Source organism: Rousettus aegyptiacus, unplaced genomic scaffold, assembly GCF_014176215.1.
Source record: "Rousettus aegyptiacus isolate mRouAeg1 unplaced genomic scaffold, mRouAeg1.p scaffold_m13_p_12, whole genome shotgun sequence".
Taxonomy (NCBI): Eukaryota; Metazoa; Chordata; class Mammalia; order Chiroptera; family Pteropodidae; genus Rousettus; species Rousettus aegyptiacus.
The window spans coordinates 55254146-55274398 of NW_023416287.1; the positions used below are offsets into that span (position 1 = coordinate 55254146).

At 40.9% G+C, this 20253-nt stretch overlaps 2 protein-coding genes across 2 annotated transcripts in view; one reads left to right on the forward strand and one right to left on the reverse strand.

The window, feature by feature from the left end:
• ENOSF1 (enolase superfamily member 1) overlaps positions 1-7666 on the forward strand; it is a 32693-nt gene extending 25027 nt beyond the window's left edge. Inside the window, 2 exon segments of the mRNA XM_036229024.1 lie at positions 5222-5303; positions 6116-7666. Coding sequence (XP_036084917.1) covers positions 5222-5303; positions 6116-6217 — 184 coding nt within the window. The 3' untranslated portion in view covers positions 6218-7666.
• TYMS (thymidylate synthetase) lies at positions 6979-16414 on the reverse strand. Its single transcript, XM_016164564.2, has 7 exons — positions 16157-16414; positions 14413-14486; positions 13459-13633; positions 11164-11265; positions 10254-10429; positions 9847-9918; positions 6979-8723 (listed from the first exon to the last, which is right to left on the reverse strand). Exons 1-7 carry the CDS (start codon positions 16341-16343, stop codon positions 8586-8588), a joined length of 924 nt encoding a protein of 307 aa, XP_016020050.1. The 5' UTR covers positions 16344-16414; the 3' UTR covers positions 6979-8585.
• Between the last annotated feature and the right edge of the window lie 3839 nt (positions 16415-20253).

Sequence of the window (20253 nt, forward strand, 5' to 3'; positions counted from 1 at the left end):
CCTAACACTACTTCCAAGGGGCATGTGAATCCATACGTTCATTGCAGCATTTACTACTTACAATAGCCAAAATATGGAACTAACCTGGGTGTCTCAGTGAATGAATGGACAAGATGGTACATATATACAATGGAATACTACTCAGCCATAAAAAAGGATGAAACCTTGCCATCTGCAACAAGGTTGAACCTCGAGGGTATTGTGTTGAGTAAGTCAGACAGAGAAAGACAAATGCCATATGATTTCACTTATATGTAGAATTAAACAAAAAAAAAGAATACATACCCAGTGGCATTAGACCCTTCAATCAGATGCTAGTCCCATCTTACGATATGATATCTATAAAGGGTAATTTCTGTCATGAAAAATGTCTTAAGAAGAAAATTATTCCATAGGATTTTTTTTTCTGTTTTGAAAACCATATACCTGGGGATCATTTCTTAAAAAAGGAATTGGCCAAAAGGAAAAAAAAATTCATTAGTGAGTGGACAATGTGAGGGATCTCATTACCTGCACTCACAGCCCTATCACAAAACATTCGGTTTGGCCTCTCACCTCAGAAACCTTCCTGGCGTTTCCTCACTGATCTCTGTTTAATGTCCTCACCATTCAGCTGTCCACCTCTTAGGAAAAAAAAAAAGTGGCTGACACAGATTTGAACTCAGGTTGGTCTGATCCTAAAACCTGTGCTCTTCTTTTTTTTTTTTTTTTTACCATATCATGCATGTTTAATATTTTGTTTTTATATATATTTATATGTAACTATATATACCTTTTGATTAAATTTACTGGGGGTAACACTGGTTAATAACAGCATGTGAGCATATAATTATATAAATTATATATATAAATTTTGATTAAACTTATTGGGGATAACATTGGGTAATGACATCGTATGAATTTCAGCTGTATGACTTTGTGATGCAACATCTGTATACCCTATTTTGTGCCCACCACCTGAAGTCTAGTCTACCTCCATCACCAATCTATTCAACCCCCTTTACCCTCCTGTTGTGTGTGTCTCTGAGGATTTTTTTTTTTTTTGCTTATTTGTATGTTCATTTTGTTCATTCATTTGTTGCTTTTTGTTTTACATCCTGCATATGAGTAAAATCATATAGTTCTTGTCCTTTTCCATCTGACTTATTTCACTTAGCATAATACTCTCAAGATCCATCTATATTGTTGCAAATGACAATATTTCTTTTTTTATGGCAGAGTAGCATTCCACTGTTAATATGTACCACATCTTCTTTATCCGATCACCCATCGGAGAACACTTAGGTTGTTCCCATGTCTTGGCTATTGCGAATAATGCTGCTGTGAATATAGGGGTACATATATCTTTATGGGTGCTTTCAAAATTTGGGGGCTGGATGCCTAGAAGAGGGATCGCTAGGTCTTATGGCAGCTCTATTAATTTTTTGAGGAAACTCCATACTTTTTTCCACAGTGGCTGCACCAGTTAACGTTCCCACTAGTAGTGCACGAGGGTTCCCTTTTCTTCACATCCTCTCCAACACATGTTTTTGCTCATCTTATTGATAATTCTTAACAGATATGAGGTAGTATTTCATTGTGGTATTGATTTGGATGTTCCTTATAACTAGTTATGTTGAGCATTTTTTTCATCTATCTGTTGGCCACCTGAATGTCTTCTTTAAAAAAATATCTGTTCAGGACCTCTGACCATTATTTTATCAGATTGTTTGTTTTGTTGAGTTCTATGAGTTCTTTATATATTTTGGATATTAGCCCTTTATTGGGGGTATTGTTTGCAAATATCTTCTCCCATTTTGTTGGCTGTATTTTTGTTTTGTTGATGGTTTTTGTTTGTTTTTGCTCTGCAGAAGCTTTCTAGTTTGATGTAGTCCCATTCATTTGTGTTTGCTTTTCCTTCCTTTGCCTTTGGGGTCAAGTTCACAATAATTCCTCTGAGACCAAGGTCCATAAGTTTAGTGCTCCCATGTTACCTTGGTTGTTCCGCCTGCACATCTGAGGTAGTAAGCTCTTTTCTTGTTTAGATACTGCTCTGCTCTCTACAATTCAGAAGTTGCTAGGCTGGGTACTTTTTTGTTTTCCAGTACATGGCATTGTAGTGCAGGTTTTTGTTTTCTCTTACCTATTTGCACCTCTGGGATCACAGTGGAGCAGCATCTTTAGTTAAGGAAAAGGCTGCGTATCCACTGAGATAGGGGGTGTACCCTGTGACCAGCTCACCTCGGATACAGGGCACTACCACTGCGGTGGAGGTATGTGGCAGGTGGTAGAGACTAGTTTTTCTGAGCTCCCAGCACGACCTTGTTTTCACTAATGGTCAGTGGCCCTACTGTGTTTCTGAGGTGTCTCTGTTACCTCTACCAGGCTGTTGGGGTGGTGGGACAGGGCAGGCAAGTTGATGATTTCACAGCCCCTCTGTACTGGTTTTTTTTTTTTAATATTTTATTTTTATAGCTTCCTTTTTTTGGTCTTTATTGAAATGTAATAGACAACTAGTTGCTTGCATTTACATTGTACAATTCAATGAGTTTTTTTTTTCAATTATAGTCGGCATACAACACAGCCTTAGCTGTCCAGCATATTGATCAGAGATCTACACAACTGGCAAAGCACTCACCCCATTAAATCTAGCACCCCTTCTCCCCCCAACAACCATTTCAATATTATTAACCATCTTCCCCAGGCTGTACTCTACATCTCCATGTCTACTTTGCAACCACCCACCTGCACCTCTCAATCTCTTTGCCTTCTTTTCCCCCCAACACCCCTCCCATCTAGTATCCCTCAAAATATTCTCTGTATCTATGAATTTATTTCCACTTTTGTTGTTGTTGATTTTGTTCTTTAGATTCCACATGTATGTGAAATCATGCGATATTTGTCTTTCTGGGCCATTTCATTCAACATAATACCCTCTAGATCCATCAAGGCAATATCTTTTTCCATCCCCTTTCTTTTAGTGTGCGTGTGTCTTTTAATCTGAAGTGAGTCTCTTGTAGGCAGGATATGGAGGGGTCTTCTTTTCTTATCCATTTAGCCACTCTATCTTTTGGTTGGAGGACTTAATTCTTTTCCGTTTGAGGTATTTGTTGATAGGAATGTAATTATTACCATTCTTTATTCCTATTTTTGATAGCTGTTTTTCCTTCTTAAAGAAGTCCCTCCAACATTTCCTGTAATACTGGCTTGGTGGTGATATATTCCTTTAGCTTATTTTTGTCTGGGAAGCTCTTTATATCTGTCCTTCAACACTAAATGATAGCTTTGCTGGGTAAAGTATTCTTGGTTGTAGATCCTGGGTTTTCATCACATTGAATATTTTGTGCCAAGCCCTCTGTCCTGCATAATTTCTTTGGAGAAATCAGCTGCCAGTCTCATGGGTGCTCCCTTGTAGGTAACTATCTGCTTATCTTTTGCTGCTTTTAAGAGTCTCTCTTTGTATTTAAACTTTGGCATTTTAATTATGATGTATCTTGTGTGGGTCTCTTTGGGTTCCTGGTTTTTGGGACTCTTTGAGCATCCTGGTGTTTTACGGTTATTTCTTTCTCCAGGTTAGGGAAGTTTTCCATTATTATTTCTTCAAATAGCTGCTGTTCAACATCTGTTTACCCTCTGGTACCCCGATGGCATGGGTATTTTTACCTTTAATAGTGTTCCATAGACTCCTTAAATTATTGTTATAGTTTTGGTTTCCTTTTTTTTTTTTTTCCATTCTGATTGAATGTCCTCGGCTTTCCCATCCTCTATATAGGTCATTTGATCCTCTTCTTTATTCACTTTGTTTTTTCCATTTAATATACTTCTCATCTCAGATGTGTTCTTCATTTCTGACTGGTTCTCTTTTATAGTTTTCATTTCCATTTTTATGTTTTTTTTTACCTCTTTGTCGAAGTTCTAAATTCATCTTCCCTTCCCATAAATTCATTGAGCATCTTTATAACCAGTGTTAGATTGCTTGACTCCATTATTTCTGGATCTCTGTTCTGTTCTCTCACATGGTTTCTGCTTCTTTGTCTTTCCATTTTAGCTGCCTTTCTATGTCTGTTTCTATGTACTAAGCAAAGCTTTTATGTCTCCTGGTCTTATTAGTGAGGCTTTGTGAAATAGGTGTCCAATGGCATAGTCCTGAGAGGGGTTCAGCCGCAGGCCAAATTTAGCCCAAGCCTGTGCCCCTCTAAGCCCACCTGTTAAGATTCAGCAAGCAATCCACAGATGCTGAGCTTATAGTTGCCTCAAAAGGCCACACCAGAAACCGAGGCCAGCTGCCACCAGTGTGTGTCTAGGCACTGCTCAGCAAGGGGCACCTGACTCACTGAAGATACATCCGGTTGTAGCTTGGGTGGGGCCGTGAGCTGGGGGAGGCAGGTTTTCAGGGAATCCTCTGGGCGGAGCGCCCTCTGTTATCTAGCTTGATGAGTCTCTGCTATGGCTGTGGAGTCCTTGCCCTGGGAGGAGGAAGAGTGCAACTGAGGAACAATGGATACCGCCGGCACTTCTGCCAGGGAGAGAGCCTTACCATGGCCCTCACTGTGACAACTCAGTGTCACCCTGTAAGTCCCTGTGCAGCCAACCCAGCACTGGTGCTCAGAGCAAGCAGGTCTGTCACCGCAGAAGTTTGCTCGCGGACACGGCCCCTTTAAGAGGCATCTGCAGCTGCCGCTTCTGCAGCCTCTGTCCCACTGAGCCGCTTGGGACTGTCCTAGCCCTGTCCTACCTTCTGCTGTCGCAGGGTGATTTCTTAGATTTCTCCTTAGTCATATGGCTTGTTCATCTAGCTCCCAGGCAATTTTTCCTTGCTGTTTGCTCCTTGTTTCTGTCACAACTTTGATTTGGTCGCCAGGGGGATGAACAGAGCCTCTGTCATCTACGCTATTTCCCACCCTGTGCTCTTCTAAATCGTGTGTGGTTGCAGTGGACCTCACTTGGTGATTTTAATTTACCCAACTTTTGGCTAAAGTTAATCCAAGATACTTATGGAGCCTAAGCTGATGCTTTAGGGATCACAAAACCCTTGGATAAGACATTTCATAGTTAATTTCACCAAAGCCCCACCTTGTTTTTATAGATGTGGCGTAGAGGTCAGGGGATTTGCAAACAGGTGTTATCAGTCAAGACTTGATTGAGGCACCCTTTCTTCGTAGAGGTATCCCTTCTGCTTTAACAGCACCACAAGAATGATTGAACTTAAGGCATCATTGCCCCCCTGATTCCTTCCTCCAAGGATATGTGAATATGTCAACCACCTGTATGAACATTTCAAGTATCCTGTGATAATCAAGAATGCTTCCTACATGCCTCTTCAGGTGAGCTTGGCTAGGGAGGCCTCCTGGAGCAGGTGTGCCAGCCCCCACTATGCTCATTCTTGTGAGCTAGACCCTAGGCAGGGGTCCCCAACTCCCAGGCCGTGGATCAGTACTGGTCCATGGTCTGTTAGGAACCAAGCTGCACAGCAGGAGGTGAGTGACAGGTGAAGTTTCATCTGTATTTGCAGCCACTCTCCGCTGCTAGCATCACCATCTCAGCTCCACCTCAGATCAGGCATTAGATTCTCATAGAAGCACCCAGTCCCTGGTGTCAAAGGGTTGAGAACTGCTGTGAGCAGAGTTTGACTCCTTAGAGTTTATTTTTATATCTAGAAACAAATGACTCTTTAGTTATCCCACAGCAAATTCCCAGGGCCTGGAGGTTGGCGTTTAGGGGTAAAACTGCAGACAAGTCTTCTTGAATGCCAGCCTTTCCTCACTAGCTGAGACTTTAAAACAGGTACTCCTTATGCAAAAACCAAACCAAACCTGGCACCATCTCGCAGGTTAGTTAACTTACAAGTTTTGACTACAATTGTGTTATCTGGGCCATTTATCCTCATCATGTTCAAGAGGTCAGAGCTCATTTTCATGAACAGAGGTTGAGCTATTGAAGGCTTGATTAGTTAACTAATCCTGGGAAGTAGCCAACAGTGTGTCCCTCTACCCCACTTCAAACAACCTGAAAACTTAATATTAATTCAGTTGCTTCTGAATTTTAGATTTAAAAGCATTCTAGGAACAGCAGAAATACATTAATGTTTTTGTTCCAGGTGTTAACTAACACTGCTCCATTTTTTGGTCTCTGATAGGATGTTGGTTATTCCACAGAAATGAAGGAGGAATCTGTAAAGAAACACCAATATCCAGATGGTGAAGTCTGGAAGAAATTCCTCGCTGCTCAGGGGAATTAAGTGTTCAGCCCTAACACTCTTTTCTTTTTTAAGTGAAAAGGCTTAAAATTTCTTGGGCATGGTTTTACAAAAATATGGGGGAAAAAATCATCCTACCAATCAAAACAAATTCAGCTGAAAGTCATATTAACTTTAGGGATCAGCCCAGTAACCACTAATTCTTATAGCTGATAAACACACATTCTCCTACTTAATCCTTAAACAAATTTAGATTTAACTAAAGTCCAGGAAGATGTTAAAATTTCTATCAAGTGCTGGTACCCAGACATTCAGCTGTACTTTGAAAATAAGCAGCATGTTGTATAATTTGTTGGAACAATTCCTTATTCTATTTAACACTCGTCATAAATTAGCAGAATAAAAATAGTTATGCAGCACCATGGGGTATCTGGTGTGCAACAAAGATAAAAAGATTCCGCTGATTAGCTCTGAAATGGTTTAGCACTTTTCCTGATCAGTCTAAGCACATTACAGAATTCATACCAAGCTGAAACTGATGAGGACAAAATGCTATCAGTATCTTTTATAACCTTTTAAAAAATACTCTTTTCCTAAATAATTATATTTTATAGCTAAAATACAGCTAGAATTAGATGAATCATAGGGAAACAGGGAAAATATAGCATAGCCAGCAATTCTAAAATATACTCTACCCTTTTCAGTAGCATCCAAACAAGAATATAGCATGTTTAGGAGAGTTCATCTATTTTGGGTAGGAACCATGCAGAATGGCAATAAAAAATTAAAAACAAAAAACCTGATGAATGTAGAATACTTTATTATAGTCATATATAAAACAAATACAATTTTAAATGTTCATAACCACACAAACTATACATTATCATTATGACTGATGTTATTCAGCTCTAAATTTGGGGAACAGCTTACTTAATTCTTGAAAATCACTAACCTTCATAAAAACACAAGACTGAAATGCATGTACATGTTTTTGTTAGGAATACATAAATTTTTATTCTCGTGGGGACAAGGGCTGTTGTTGTACCATGTTTGTGTGTCTCCAGCATGAAAGGGCTTGGTACACCTGCCATCTTGACCGGTATTCATTAACTCTTAAGGCTGTTGCCACTGGCAGATTATCTGTGCTGGTTCTCTTAGTAATAAAAGGCGTAGGGTTTGGTTAACTCTGAGGATGTACAAAAACGCTGAGATTGTGGATAAAGTCAGGCCCCCAGAACCTGGTAGGACAGATGAGCACACACACAACACCTGGGCAAGCAGTAATCACTTCCATAAACAGAGTCATGGAGCCCAGGAGTGACTAGTGAGTGCTAATAAGGAAAACCAGGGAAGACATCTCAGGAGAGGTGACATTTGTGGAATGAATAGGATTACCAACAGGTGGAAGGTGGGAAAAGGTAAGCAAAAGTACCAAGATATATATCAACCAATCAATACATAAATAGATGAAAAAACAATAAAAAAACCAAAGTGTGAAGAGGAACGAATATCTCAGACATATTGACCTTAAGATTTCACAAAGAGGGTTGGTTAGTGGAAGGTAGTGCTAGAAAATTTATCCAACGTCAGGTTATTCTGGATATTGAATGCCAGGCTAAAAGAAAAGACATTTAGGAGATTAACGTTTTTACAAAAAATGAAAAAGTAAAGTTCCATCTGGCAGAGTCTGCGGTCAACTTCGTGAGCTCTGATTCTGTGGGGTCCTCATCAGGGCGCCCAGGACTGACGAGCCCTATGCAGCTTGTGCAGGCTTGAAGGCAGGACAAATACAGAACAGCCTTCCAGTGTCTGGGCTTGTGTTAACACAAGGCCGGGACAACAGTGCCAGAGGGTAGGCATCAAACTTCACCTGGGAGGAAAGAAAGCTAGGGGAAAGCAGCTGGAGGGAAAAGCTTTCAGGGCAGAAAAGGCCATGTTTGAAAAGGACTCACTGAGGAGATAAAGCTGTAGCACCTCAAAGAGAAACCAGCAAGTTGTTTTTATAAGACTGAAGCTGATGAAAAGAAATAGGTGGCTGGAAAACAAGGAGCTTTAGAAAGTTAAGAGGCTGCAGGAAACAAAAATCACAGAGATGTGAAGTACAGCATAGGGATTAGTCAACAGTACTGTAAGAACCGTGTATAGTGCCAGGTGGATTCTAGACTAATCGGGGGATCACTTCATAGCTTGTGTAAATGTCTAGCCACTATGCTGTATACCCGCAACTGATGAAACAATACTGAAAGACAACTCTAATTTAAAAAATTAAAGTTAATGAATAATGATTGATAGGTCACCAACCTAACAGTTGACCTAGATCCTTCTGCTTTAGAGCAAAAAGAACTTTCACCTGAGCATCCAGTGCAACCCCTAAAGACAGTATCCTTTAAACAACCCCTTTAAAAGGACTCTAAACAGCCATTTCCATTTTAATAGTTGGGTGAGGATTATACCCTTCAATCTGAAAGTCTTCAGCCTTGAAGTCATCAATTGTCTCAACTTTTCGAAGGATTTTGAGCTTTGGGAAAGGCCTTGGTTCTCGCTGAAGCTAAAAACAACATAGGACCATTATTTTGCTGTATCTGTACAACCTATTTTAATTCTGCTCTAATGTCCCTTAATGAAACAAGAACACAGTATTTTTCTCAACAAAGTATTATTTTACAGGGGTGTACCACTGTAAATACCTTGCCCTTAGTTATATAACACTGATGGAGTATAACCAACTCTCACAAACATGGTGAAGGGTATTTTGTGGAATCACGTGGTATTGGGAGTCTGGTGGCTCCTGATAAGTTTTAATAATTGAGTGCTCTTGGTAAATTTATTAAAGACAGGCCACAGTTTTTACTTTTGTATCTGCAACTCATAGTAGGCACTCAGAATGGCTATGTGAGTACCAAAATCCCCATCCCTATTGTTCTCGGCAGAAAGGGCAAAGAGAGATGACATCTGTTGACAAATTAAACACATAGGGATGGATGCAAGCCAGAACTCCTAGGATGAACAAACAGTGTCAATGAGGATGTGAATATTGTTCACGACCTCACATTATTCTGTCCAGCACAACCAGAGCGGATAGCCAGAGAGAAGCATCTGGACAAGCCCTGAAGTCACACTCTTCTTCAAAAAAGAAACTTCCCAAACCTGTACCTAATCTGGAAGGGCCTATAAGGCTTTTGGTTTGAAATTTTTATTCTTAGGGCACTTTATGCAGACACTCTTATTTTTATTGCCTTTTCAAAGAATCATTGTTGGCTGCTCTAACTTATGACTTTGAACAAACTTTTGAAAATTCAAACCTAAGTATTGTATTTAGCATAAAATTAAGCGAAAACATTTGCATTTAAATTCTCCTTCAAATAAGACTACGAGTTGAAATGCTACCTCTGGGAAGGTCCCAAATTCCCTCGTCTGGATGTGGCTCACTTTCTGGTATTGGTACTTAGTACCCCATAGCACCTGTCACATTAGGTGCCCGTGGTTGTTGAGGCATGTGTCTGCCTTGTCCCTGCCCACCCCCCATTCCTAAACCTAAGCCTCGCAGGTGGAACAGGTCATATTATCTCCTTCATAGGACCAAGAAGAATGCCTAGTACAGGAGGGATATTCCATAAATCAACTTATCGAGAGAAGGGACCAAACTACAAAGTGTGAGATGGAATTCTTACCTGCATTTTCAGCGGCTCAATGTGATTCAGGTAAATGTGTGCATCTCCCAAAGTGTGTATAAAGTCACCTGGCTAAATTACATGGAAGCAAAACAGTATTTTAATTTCAATCCCTTTAAAATGCACTATTTAAAAACACATTATATAAGCATGTAGATATCTCAAAGCTCTTCAGAAAATAACTTAACAAGTGTTCCTTTTAAGAAAAGTTAATTCATAAGTTAGCTTATATTATAAACAACCTATATAAACCTGTTTATACAAAACACAAGGACAAGAAAGTTCCATAGTAAACCAGCTCATATTTAAAACTAATCAGAATTCTCTGCAATTTTTTTTATGTTAAAGAATCTAAGAGTCCAGCGCTTTATGGTAGCAACAATCGTTCCTTCCCAAGAGCATCCCACCTTCAGGTCTGTGATGTGTGCGATCATGTAGGTGAGCAGGGCGTAGCTGGCGATGTTGAAGGGCACACCAAGGCCCATGTCTGCTGACCTCTGGTACAGCTGGCAGGACAGCTCACCATTCACCACATAGAACTGGCAAAGGGCATGGCACGGAGGTAGGGCCATGAGAGGAAGATCTGAGGAACCAGCACAGAGGAAAATCAAGATGGGTAGTAGTTTTAAAGAATACTATTTAGGCAAAGTAAAACAGGAGAGAAATAGAAGTCAACTCACAAGCGAAGTACCATGAGAAAGAACCACTGGGCCACATCTTTTGTCATGACCCACGCCTTCCCCTCATGACAAAAGCAGACCATTCTAATCCCAGGGATGGCACGAAGCCAACAGAGACCTGTGATATATGCTTACAACAGAAGCAACGCTGTCCCGCCCCAGCTGAAATTACTTACTTGTGCTACCTTCATAGCACCAAACTACAAGTACAGGAGGAATTCATTCATTTGCAGGGGCCACAGAAAACTAGTGTCTCAGGCACACCTTTCTGTATCCAAAGCCTCTATTATAGATGCAAACATTCCACTCTGGGTATTTACTACACCTTAGTAAAGTTCAATTTTACAATACAGTTGTTAACAGAAATGGTAGCAATCTGAAACTCCTGCCTCAATTTAAAATGTTAAAATCTTGTATATATTTTCATAGGCAACTTAAAACCCATTTAGAGTAAGAATAAGTATACAAATCCCATCCTCCAAAGGTGAAAATAGGGCCAAGTGTGACTTGCCCAGGGTCTCCCAACCAGACATGTGGCTAGGGGCAGTTCCCAGGGCCTGCCTCCCATGCGCAAGACCACAGTGCTTCCCTTTGGGCTACAGTTAGAACACAAGAAGATGACTGGGATGCTTTCAACCTTTTGGATTCCAAGAGCACAGGATTATTCTTCTGTCATCAGGGTTGGTTTTGATCATGTCAATCACCTTTTGCAGTTGGTCTACTCCTTGACCTGAATAATCTGTAGAATTATCAGAAAGAGAGAACATGTGCACATAATCATAGAGGCCTTAGAGGTCATCACATTGTCCTTCCATAACCCACCTTGGCCCATGGTTACAAGATATCCAATGCACTCCACAAATCTCATTGGGTTATGTTGAATTCAAGGCCTAGTCTAGGCTCCTAGGTCTGTCCTGTGGAGCCATAACGAAGTCTATTTTCTACATAAGAATCCTTTAAATATTTGGTTGGTCATGGTGTCACCTCCTCCCTCTCCCCAATCTCAACAATTTGTTTCTCCCAGTGGTCCCCAAAAGACTTAAGTCTCTATATCCATCAACCATTTTTATCACACTTCACTGGTATGATCTAGTTTACTCCTGTCCCACAGAAAGTACTAGGTCTTAAATAGAATATAGCCTTCCATATGCACAACAGAGGATTGTGAGTTTTCTACAACCATGACACTATTCTTCTGACATTCCAACATAAACACCTATTAGTTTGTAAATATCAGGAAACCTCTATAATTATTATACCATTTGTACTTTTCTCCCATTTCTGAATTTTGGACTTTAATTTGCCTCCTTCTAAAATGAAACTAGAAACTGGGAAGTGCGGAGCTTCATGTTTCTCCTCTGATTAAATTTCCACTTATTGGTACCAGACTATGTTCCAGTCTAACAGTTCTTAAATTTTTTGGAGGAAAGTTTTGTCACAATCAGTTCCAAAAAAAAAAGGCAATATGCGAGATTTAAAAAGGATGAACTGTGGTGGAACAGTCTGTGTCTTCATTGTGGTAGTGGTTACATACATCTATAAATGTGCTAAAATTGCATACACACATGCTAATGAAGACACATAAAACTGGAGAAATCTGATAAGCTGTGGATTTTGTCAACATCAATTTATACAGCGTGTTACCTTTGGGGGAAACCGGGTGAAGGGTATAAGGACCTCTGTACTTTTTTCTTTTTTTTTGCAACTTTTGGTGAACCTATAATTATTTAAAGGTTAAAATTTAAAAATAAACAAGAATGACAATCTCTCCTATTGAAGTCCAACAGCTGAGTAGTCATACAACTTTAGACTAGGACATGATTTAATTAAGCACTTTGAGCAAGAATAAACACTAGGTGGGATTTAAGACAGGGGAGTAGCCTCACACCCTGAGGATGTCCTAAAACAAAGACTGCACACTAATAACCAACACCATTTACATGCAGAAACAGTATGGACTACACAGCATTTTTAAAAAGATTACGGTAAAGTTTTTATTAATATTAAATTTACCATTTTAAGCATTTTCAAGTGTGAAATCATTGGCATTAAGCACACTCCTAATGTTGTACGACTGCCACCACCATCTATCTTCAGATCTTTTCCATCTTCCTAAACTGAAACTCTCTACTCATTAAACGACTCCCCATTACCCCTCTGCCCAACTCCAGCAACCACCATTCTACTTTCTATCCGCACACGATTTTAAAACTTAATCAAAATTGCCAACATTCAAAAAAAGTTGATTGCACATAAAATGCAGGGTTTAGGCTTTTATTAAAGAATTCTGACAATATCAGGCCCATATCTCTCTAGCTCACTAGATGTAAGATGTGTCTATACCCATTAGATAAGACTCATGCTTCCCAGGTTACTGGTCTCTGCCCAGCCAGCAAACTGTTACTTCCTGTGCATGTGCGTCCGCCCACCCCAGGGTACAATTTTGTTTTTGTAATCCCTGACAGGAAGAGTCAAAAAACCAGAGCTGGATTCTGTGACACTCAGCAAATCGTTACAGTGGAAGGTGGACATCTAAGAGTAAGATGTTTTATCTTCTTCCACCCAGCGGGGTGAGGAGAGGGTGACCTGAGAACTGTACTATCACAGCAGTGCCACCTACTGGTGGCTAGGTCTTGAAAAGAAAAGGGAGATCTAACCTCCCAGATGAACTTCCTTCCTTATTCCCCAATACAGCGATTAACCGTGTCACCAACTCTTAATGAAACAAGGTACAGAAAGTGCTAAGCACCCAATAATGCTAATAACCATGAGTGATCTGACCTCTACAAGGTATAGTTGTGGCTCCTGAATCTGAAACAATCTCTCACAAGGTCAAAGTTATACATCAGCAACCCAGATACTTCACTTGAAACCGTGGGGCAAACTCACCACAATGGATGCTCAGGAATCTGAGGCAGCACTGTTTCCTCACCTGAATCCATATCTTGGTATTCTGCCCCAAAGTGCCTCCACTGAAAGCCATAAACTGGGCCCAAATCCCCTTCTTTTCTGCAGGTGAATCCCAGGCCATTTAGGAAGTCACGGGACCCATTGGCATCCCAGATTCTCACTCCCTTGGACGACAATTCTTTAGCATTTGTGCATCCCTGGAAGAGATGGAAGTAGAGCAGGTGAATTCCCTCATCCAGGAGATTTCTGAGTCATCAGGACTCAACCCCCAACAGCCTCCAACAAGCTGGCCTCTGTTCTGTGCTGATAGACCTGTGACAGCCTCCAACACTTCCCTGCACGGGCCATCCCATCTTTAAGCATGGTGGTCCCAGCCCAAAATTGGAGGGCCGTCAGGACAGTGATCCCTTCTTTGGAACCACCCTCTCAAGTCTTTTTTCTTGTTCCCCTCATCTAAATTTTCTATACTAAACACCTCCAAGTCCTTTAATTATTCCCAACCCCATTAGTGGTTTTGTGTTTCTTAACCAAATGTGTTCTGTGTCCAAGTGTGATACCTAGAGTGAATTTAATGCCTCACATGCAACCTGTTTGGTGTACCTTAGAGATGGTGTATAGAATACTTCTACAAGATGGCCTTATCAGCACTAGCTTTTCTGGCAAATGAATCTGTCACATATCTTATATGTACCGCTATCAAGTTATGTTTACCCCAACCTGTACTTGCACAGTTAAGGTGTTACTGGTTTGTTTTCATTTTTGCCAAGTACAAGAAGCCTCATGTTTATCTTCTATTCTGTCTTATTAGATTTGGCCCCTGTTATCTTAACCTGTTTCCTAATTGTGAGTCCAGGTCAAGGACAGACCCCTGTCAGCCTTTGGTGCCTTCAGGTATGATAGGCTGTAATAGTTACAAGCAAGGCTATGGTGCAACACAACCTGGGCTCTGTGACTGTCCTCTAACATCATTCTTTACCTTGATAAACCACAGCAACTCCTCCAAAACTCCCTTCCAGAATACACGTTTGGTTGTCAGCAGAGGAAATTCATCTGAAAAACAGTATGCCATATAATTTCAAGATGGAAAATAAAACATGCCATCCAACTTTCCATGTAAAATAAAACTGCCCCAGAAATATTAGGCCCTGGAGTGAACACAGGAACTGGAAAATTTCGTCTCCTGCCTAGTGGGTGCTCTAGATCAGGGTGGAGCTTCCAGGCTACAGTGCAAGTCAGTGACACAATTCAGACAGAGACCACCCTCCGGAGCCCTTCATCCACTGGTGCCTGTGAGGACAGGGAAAGAGAGACCATCCACTACTCTGTCGATGTGACTCCTTTGCAGAGGTGTAAAGACAGCATACAAAGTGTGCCATCAGGCAAAGTCTGAAGGTTCCCAGAGCTATTCCATGATTATTCTGCCAGGAGAAACTTCTTCTGGACTCAGGGATAGTATATGCCACACTAGCCCAAACTACAGAATAGTTTTTAAAGATGTGCAAAGCAAATTAACCTATGTTTTATGCGTCCCCAAAACGCTAACTGTTGAAACACTTTATATGCCTGATGCTATTTAATCCTCAATACAAGCCTCCATGAGGCACCTTTATGGACAGGCACCACGGCAGAAGACAGAGTTTTGCATCAAACGACAGAGATAAATGTAAAAGCCTACCTCTAAATTCAGTACCTATTCAGTTGTATGGTTGAAATTCATGTAACAAGGACAGATTTTTCAAGTGCCTACTTTTATCAGTATTGACTGAGCATTATTTCCTCCATTTTGAGCACATTGGAAAGCTGAAGATCATAGAGATTAAGTAACAAGGTCTAAACAGAGGGGTGGGAGTAAAAACTAGGTCTGTGGCTCATTGGAGGCCACTACATTTAGAGTTGCGGGAAGGGGGGTCCTCCGCTCAACTGAATTCCCCAAGTTGTTCTAGGTAGTTCAGCTACTGCAGTGGGGTATTTTCCAGTCTTCAGAATAAGTGTGGCGTGCAGAGATGGTTTCTCCCCAGACCACAATGAACCTGCTTCGCCCTGAAAGCCTGACTCTGACTGACCCCACCAACCCCCAATAGACACTTCTTCCCAGGAGCCATCCTATTTTAATGGAAAAGACAAGAATTTCTACTCGGACTCTGGAGTTCTTGTTTCAAGGTTTAAGAGAAAAGATGGTTTGGGAGACCAGATGGGAAAACTGTCACGAACCACAAGTTCCCACCCTGCCTCTCGGTTAGCTCTCTTCCCGCCGTCGTTGCTCCGCCCACATAATCTCCAATTTTGAATTTGCGAAGCGGAAAGGGCAACACAGGGAGGGGAAGGGCGACCACCGGGACCTGTAGCCACACCGCAGCTCAAGTCCGGGCACTTCTCTCCCACTCTAGTACGAGGCAAACACTGCTGGTCGTGCCCGCTTTGGGAGAGGCAGCATAACGGGATGATTAAGGGCACAGGTCCTGGAGCCACAAGGACCTGCGTGGTTTTACTTCCCAGCTGTCACTCCTGTTCGTGTGACCCTACACAAATCAGCTCTCTACTCCGAGCTGCGGCTTTGGCGTCCGTAAAGTGAGGATAAGGATGCTTCCCCAGCCTCTCGGGATTGAGGTTAGGACTAAACGTTAACCGTGCGCCCAGCCTCTCGCGCGCGCTTTCCTCGGCTGCAGCTCCGAGCCCACCCGGCGGGCGCCCTCCCCCGCCCCTGGTGCGGCCGCCGTCACCTCTCAGGCTGTAGCGCGCCTGCAAGCCGAATATCGACAGGGTGCCCGTGCCGGTGCGGTCAGCCTTCTGGAAGCCGCAACGCAGGATGTGCTCGATCTGCTCCAGGTACTGCAGCTCCCCGTGGGGCCGCGACTTCGCGTCCCGCTCCTGCGGCAGGCGCTGGAGCTCGGAACCGGAGGCAGGCATGGCGCGGACGCGACCGCTGGGACAGACAACTGCGGGAATGCAGCCTAGCCGCTTCGAGCGCCAATTTTTCCCGCCGCCTAGACGACTCCGCCTCTTCCTGCTGAGCGATGTCGGGTCCGCCCCCGAGCCCACCCGAACCCACCCGGTCTCACGCCTCCTCGCGTCCCAGGAGCGCGCGAAGCCGCGCGCGGGGTGGCAGTGTCCCGTACCTCACCACGTCCCCTGCGCCCCGCACAAGCCTCCAGAATCCGGTCGCCTTTATCACATTTTAAAAGTTAAGAACCTTTGTCCTAGACAGTAATTCTAAAGCCTGTATCTTGGGGCATTGGCTGAGAAAGACCGCTCTAGTTGGGAAATTTCGGGCGCCACTTCTTCATGCTGATGCAGTGAAGCTTGGGACATCTCCACTTGTTCGAAAAATTAAAAACAAAGAAAACCTTGTTAGTTGAGCTATGTTTTCCTACGGCCTCTGGGGGCGTGCTAACAAGTGATTTACATTTTCATTTTCTCTCATCCTCACTGAAAGCCTGCAGCTGGAGCAGGGGGGAAAGGCAGCTTTTTTACATGACAACCAGACGTTTTCAAACTTTTAATAGCAAAAATTTAAATTTTAGTGAAATGTTGGTAATATAAACAACCGGTGGATGGAACTATTTGATAATAAGTTTAAAATGTACCAATACACCTACATGCAGTAAGCAATCTTTTGAATCAACAACTGTTTATTGAAGACATAAGAGATGGTCAATAAATATTTTGTTGCTACATCTGGAATTATGAAGAGTAAGATGTGGGCTCTCTTGGGAACATAAACATTATTTCTTGCCATTCAATAAACTTTTTTCCCCCTGGTTACCTCAAGTTTATTCTCTGCAAGGTTGTGGATTCTTTCTGCTAATGTGTACCTCTTTAACTCAGGGTTAACGTTTTGGTAACAGGAAAACAGATTCTGGTAATATCTTTCATCTGCTGATCTGCCTGATTTCAGCAAAAATAATGTTGCATGTCTTTATATGGCACAAAGCCTATACAAAATAAGTTGAATCAAAGATAATTTACAAAATAGCTGGCTATTTGGGTTAATTGGATGGCGGGAAACCCCTAAGAACAGACTAAGGAAGGGTTTCAGGGAACATTGCACAAACGTCATACTTGGAAAGTCCATGTTCATGGTGCTTGGTTGTATGAATGCTCACAAAGGCCCCACTACATTGAAGTACATTGGGTTACTGATATCAGATATTTTAAATCTATTTAATCCATGACAATACTAGGCTGGCCTTTCCTAGGTCAACATAGATTCGTTCTTCCCCATGGCCTGCACCTTCCCCACCCCGCCCCCATATCAGTGTAATAATAGTTTTAAAAAGTCACTGTATCTCCTTTGGGAATGATGGTCCTTCTATATTGTGTTGTACTGTTCAGATAAGGTGGATGGCAGTGGGCTGTCTCCAGATGCTTGTTCTGTCGGGAAACCAAACTCAGAAAGCAGGCTTTAGACAGGAATGGGAGACTCACATTTTGGTAGCTTAAGAGCGCCCCTGAGTGCGAGAAGCTAAAATGCTGCATGGAGGTGCAGTCCTGGGCGGGCCAGGAACTGCAGAGTCTTTGCTGGGGAGAGGGTGGAGTGAGATTGTCCTGCATATTATTTCAGGGTTTCAGCATGCCTCTGAGAAAGCCAATCCCACACCTACTGAAAAGTGTCTCCACACATTTCCAATCATGAGAGGATCCCAGGCTGAAAATATCCCACATTATCCACTTACAAGGTACCTTCCGTGTTTATTTTCTTGTTATTTTGAGCTAAGTTTAATTGTTCCGGCGGAATATCAGTTGTACCACAACATGAATCTCAAGACAGGGATAGACTCCCCTCCCCTGCCCGCATGGAGATTCTTCTTCTGCTGTGGCACTTGGAGGATCTTGATTTGATAATAATAAAGAGAATAGTTCTTTTCCCAGTGGCTGCAGCGTAAATGTAGATTAAAATGAATGATCATTTTAGGCAAGTATACCATTCATTCATTCATTCATTCGTCCAACAAGGATTTATATCAAGTGCCTACCACCTGTCAACAAGGAGGAGATAAGGTCCTTGATTTCACAGAACTGATATTCATTCTAGCAGAGAGAGACAATGCATAAGTACCCAGACAAGATACCTGCAAGTGCTATGATGATCACATAGCTGGGTAGAGGGCTACAGAGGGTACAGAGAGACTACTTTAGATGCCATCATCAGACAAGGGCTTCCTGAGGATGTCACCTTTGAGCTGAGTCCTGAATAATAGAAGACATCATCAGGGGAAGAGCTGGAGAAAAAGCATTCCAATCTCAAGTGCATTGTGCCAGCAGGTTTCCCAGCACTTGCATCTCTAAAAATGAAAAATAAGGACGGTATTTATGCTATCTTATTCTAGGAAGAAATAATAATTATTAATAAATCCATTAATTTATTGAGAGGAAAAAAGCCTTTCTTATTAAAAGGTCTATTATGTTAATTTAATTTTTATGTTTAATAGTTATAGAAATTTATAATATATTTATGTATTTTATAAATTATAAGTGATAATTATAATAATAATATCGAATAAATATTTGATAACTGGATTTTTGTGTCTTAGGAAATTTTTAATTTAAAATATTTTTAAATATTTCCATTTTATTGATCAGTAAAAGATGTTTAAGCATAAGAATATATTAAATTAAGATAAAATTCTCTGAAGAAAGTAGAATGAAAATAAGAGTTCATTTTTTTGAAAGTAAGAGTTTAAGGAGAAAATGAAATGAGATAAAATTGCTTAGTCTTAAATAAAAAATTGTATATTTGTTTAAATGGATGATGTTGGGTACCAAATTGCCATATTTAGATTCCATTGAGTACATTTTAAAGAGGAATGAAATAGTTTTATTTTTAAATTGCTAGTATTTACAATACACAGGAAAATTAAAATTTTCTATTCTTTCAACTTACATTGAAAAATGATGTACAAGAGTGTATGTAACTTTTTCCGGTTCCTTTTAGGGAATATCAGGGCAAAAACATGTGACTATTACTGATCTAGAGAAATGTTCCCCTTTACACAACAAACTCAAAAATATTGGTACAATTAGGGAAAGGAAAGCAGGAAACTAACATTTTTGAGAGCCAACTATGAGTCAGGTACATGATAATAGTATTCTTTATATAGTCAAAGCTATCATTTACTGATGTTTATTATGGATTATTAACTGTAGTTTTCACTACTCTATAAAACAAAAACTATTCCTTTTATCAAGACACTGAGGTTTAGAGAAATTAGGATTTTGCTTAAAATTACATACCTAGAAAATATAGCAGCCTGAATCCAGCTCAGCCTGAATGCAAAGGTTTTTCACTGCCCAGCTGCTTTAAGCCCGATCTCTCCTTTTCCTCTCTTCAGTCTACAAGTTTTTGATAGCTCGTTGACTATACAATAGTCAGATTCCCTTTTAAACTTATTTTTTGGCTTCTTCTCTAACAAACATATGAAATGTATGTTTGAATAGGCTTATTTATTTGAAATTTACTGTATATTAAATCCAGGATTCTATCAATAGTTTCCTAGGTTTTTTTTTTTAATATAGCTTTCAGTTATGTTAGGAAAGACCTTATCGTCATTTAGAGTTTATTATATTCAATGAGCTGCCTGTGAGCTCTAAATTCTTCTGACAAATCTTTCTATCAAATACCTCAGGACTGGGTATAAAATGTTCTAAATATTTTGAGTCCACTCTTTAATTCTATTTCTTTTTGTAATAGGAAAGACTAACTAAATATATCCCTGGTGTAAACTTTAGTGATATATACTGGCAAGTGGCTCTCCTATTGTTGTACCAAGGTCCAAATTATGAGGTTATGTAAGTGTCAGCCAAAAACATCTTGTGTTTT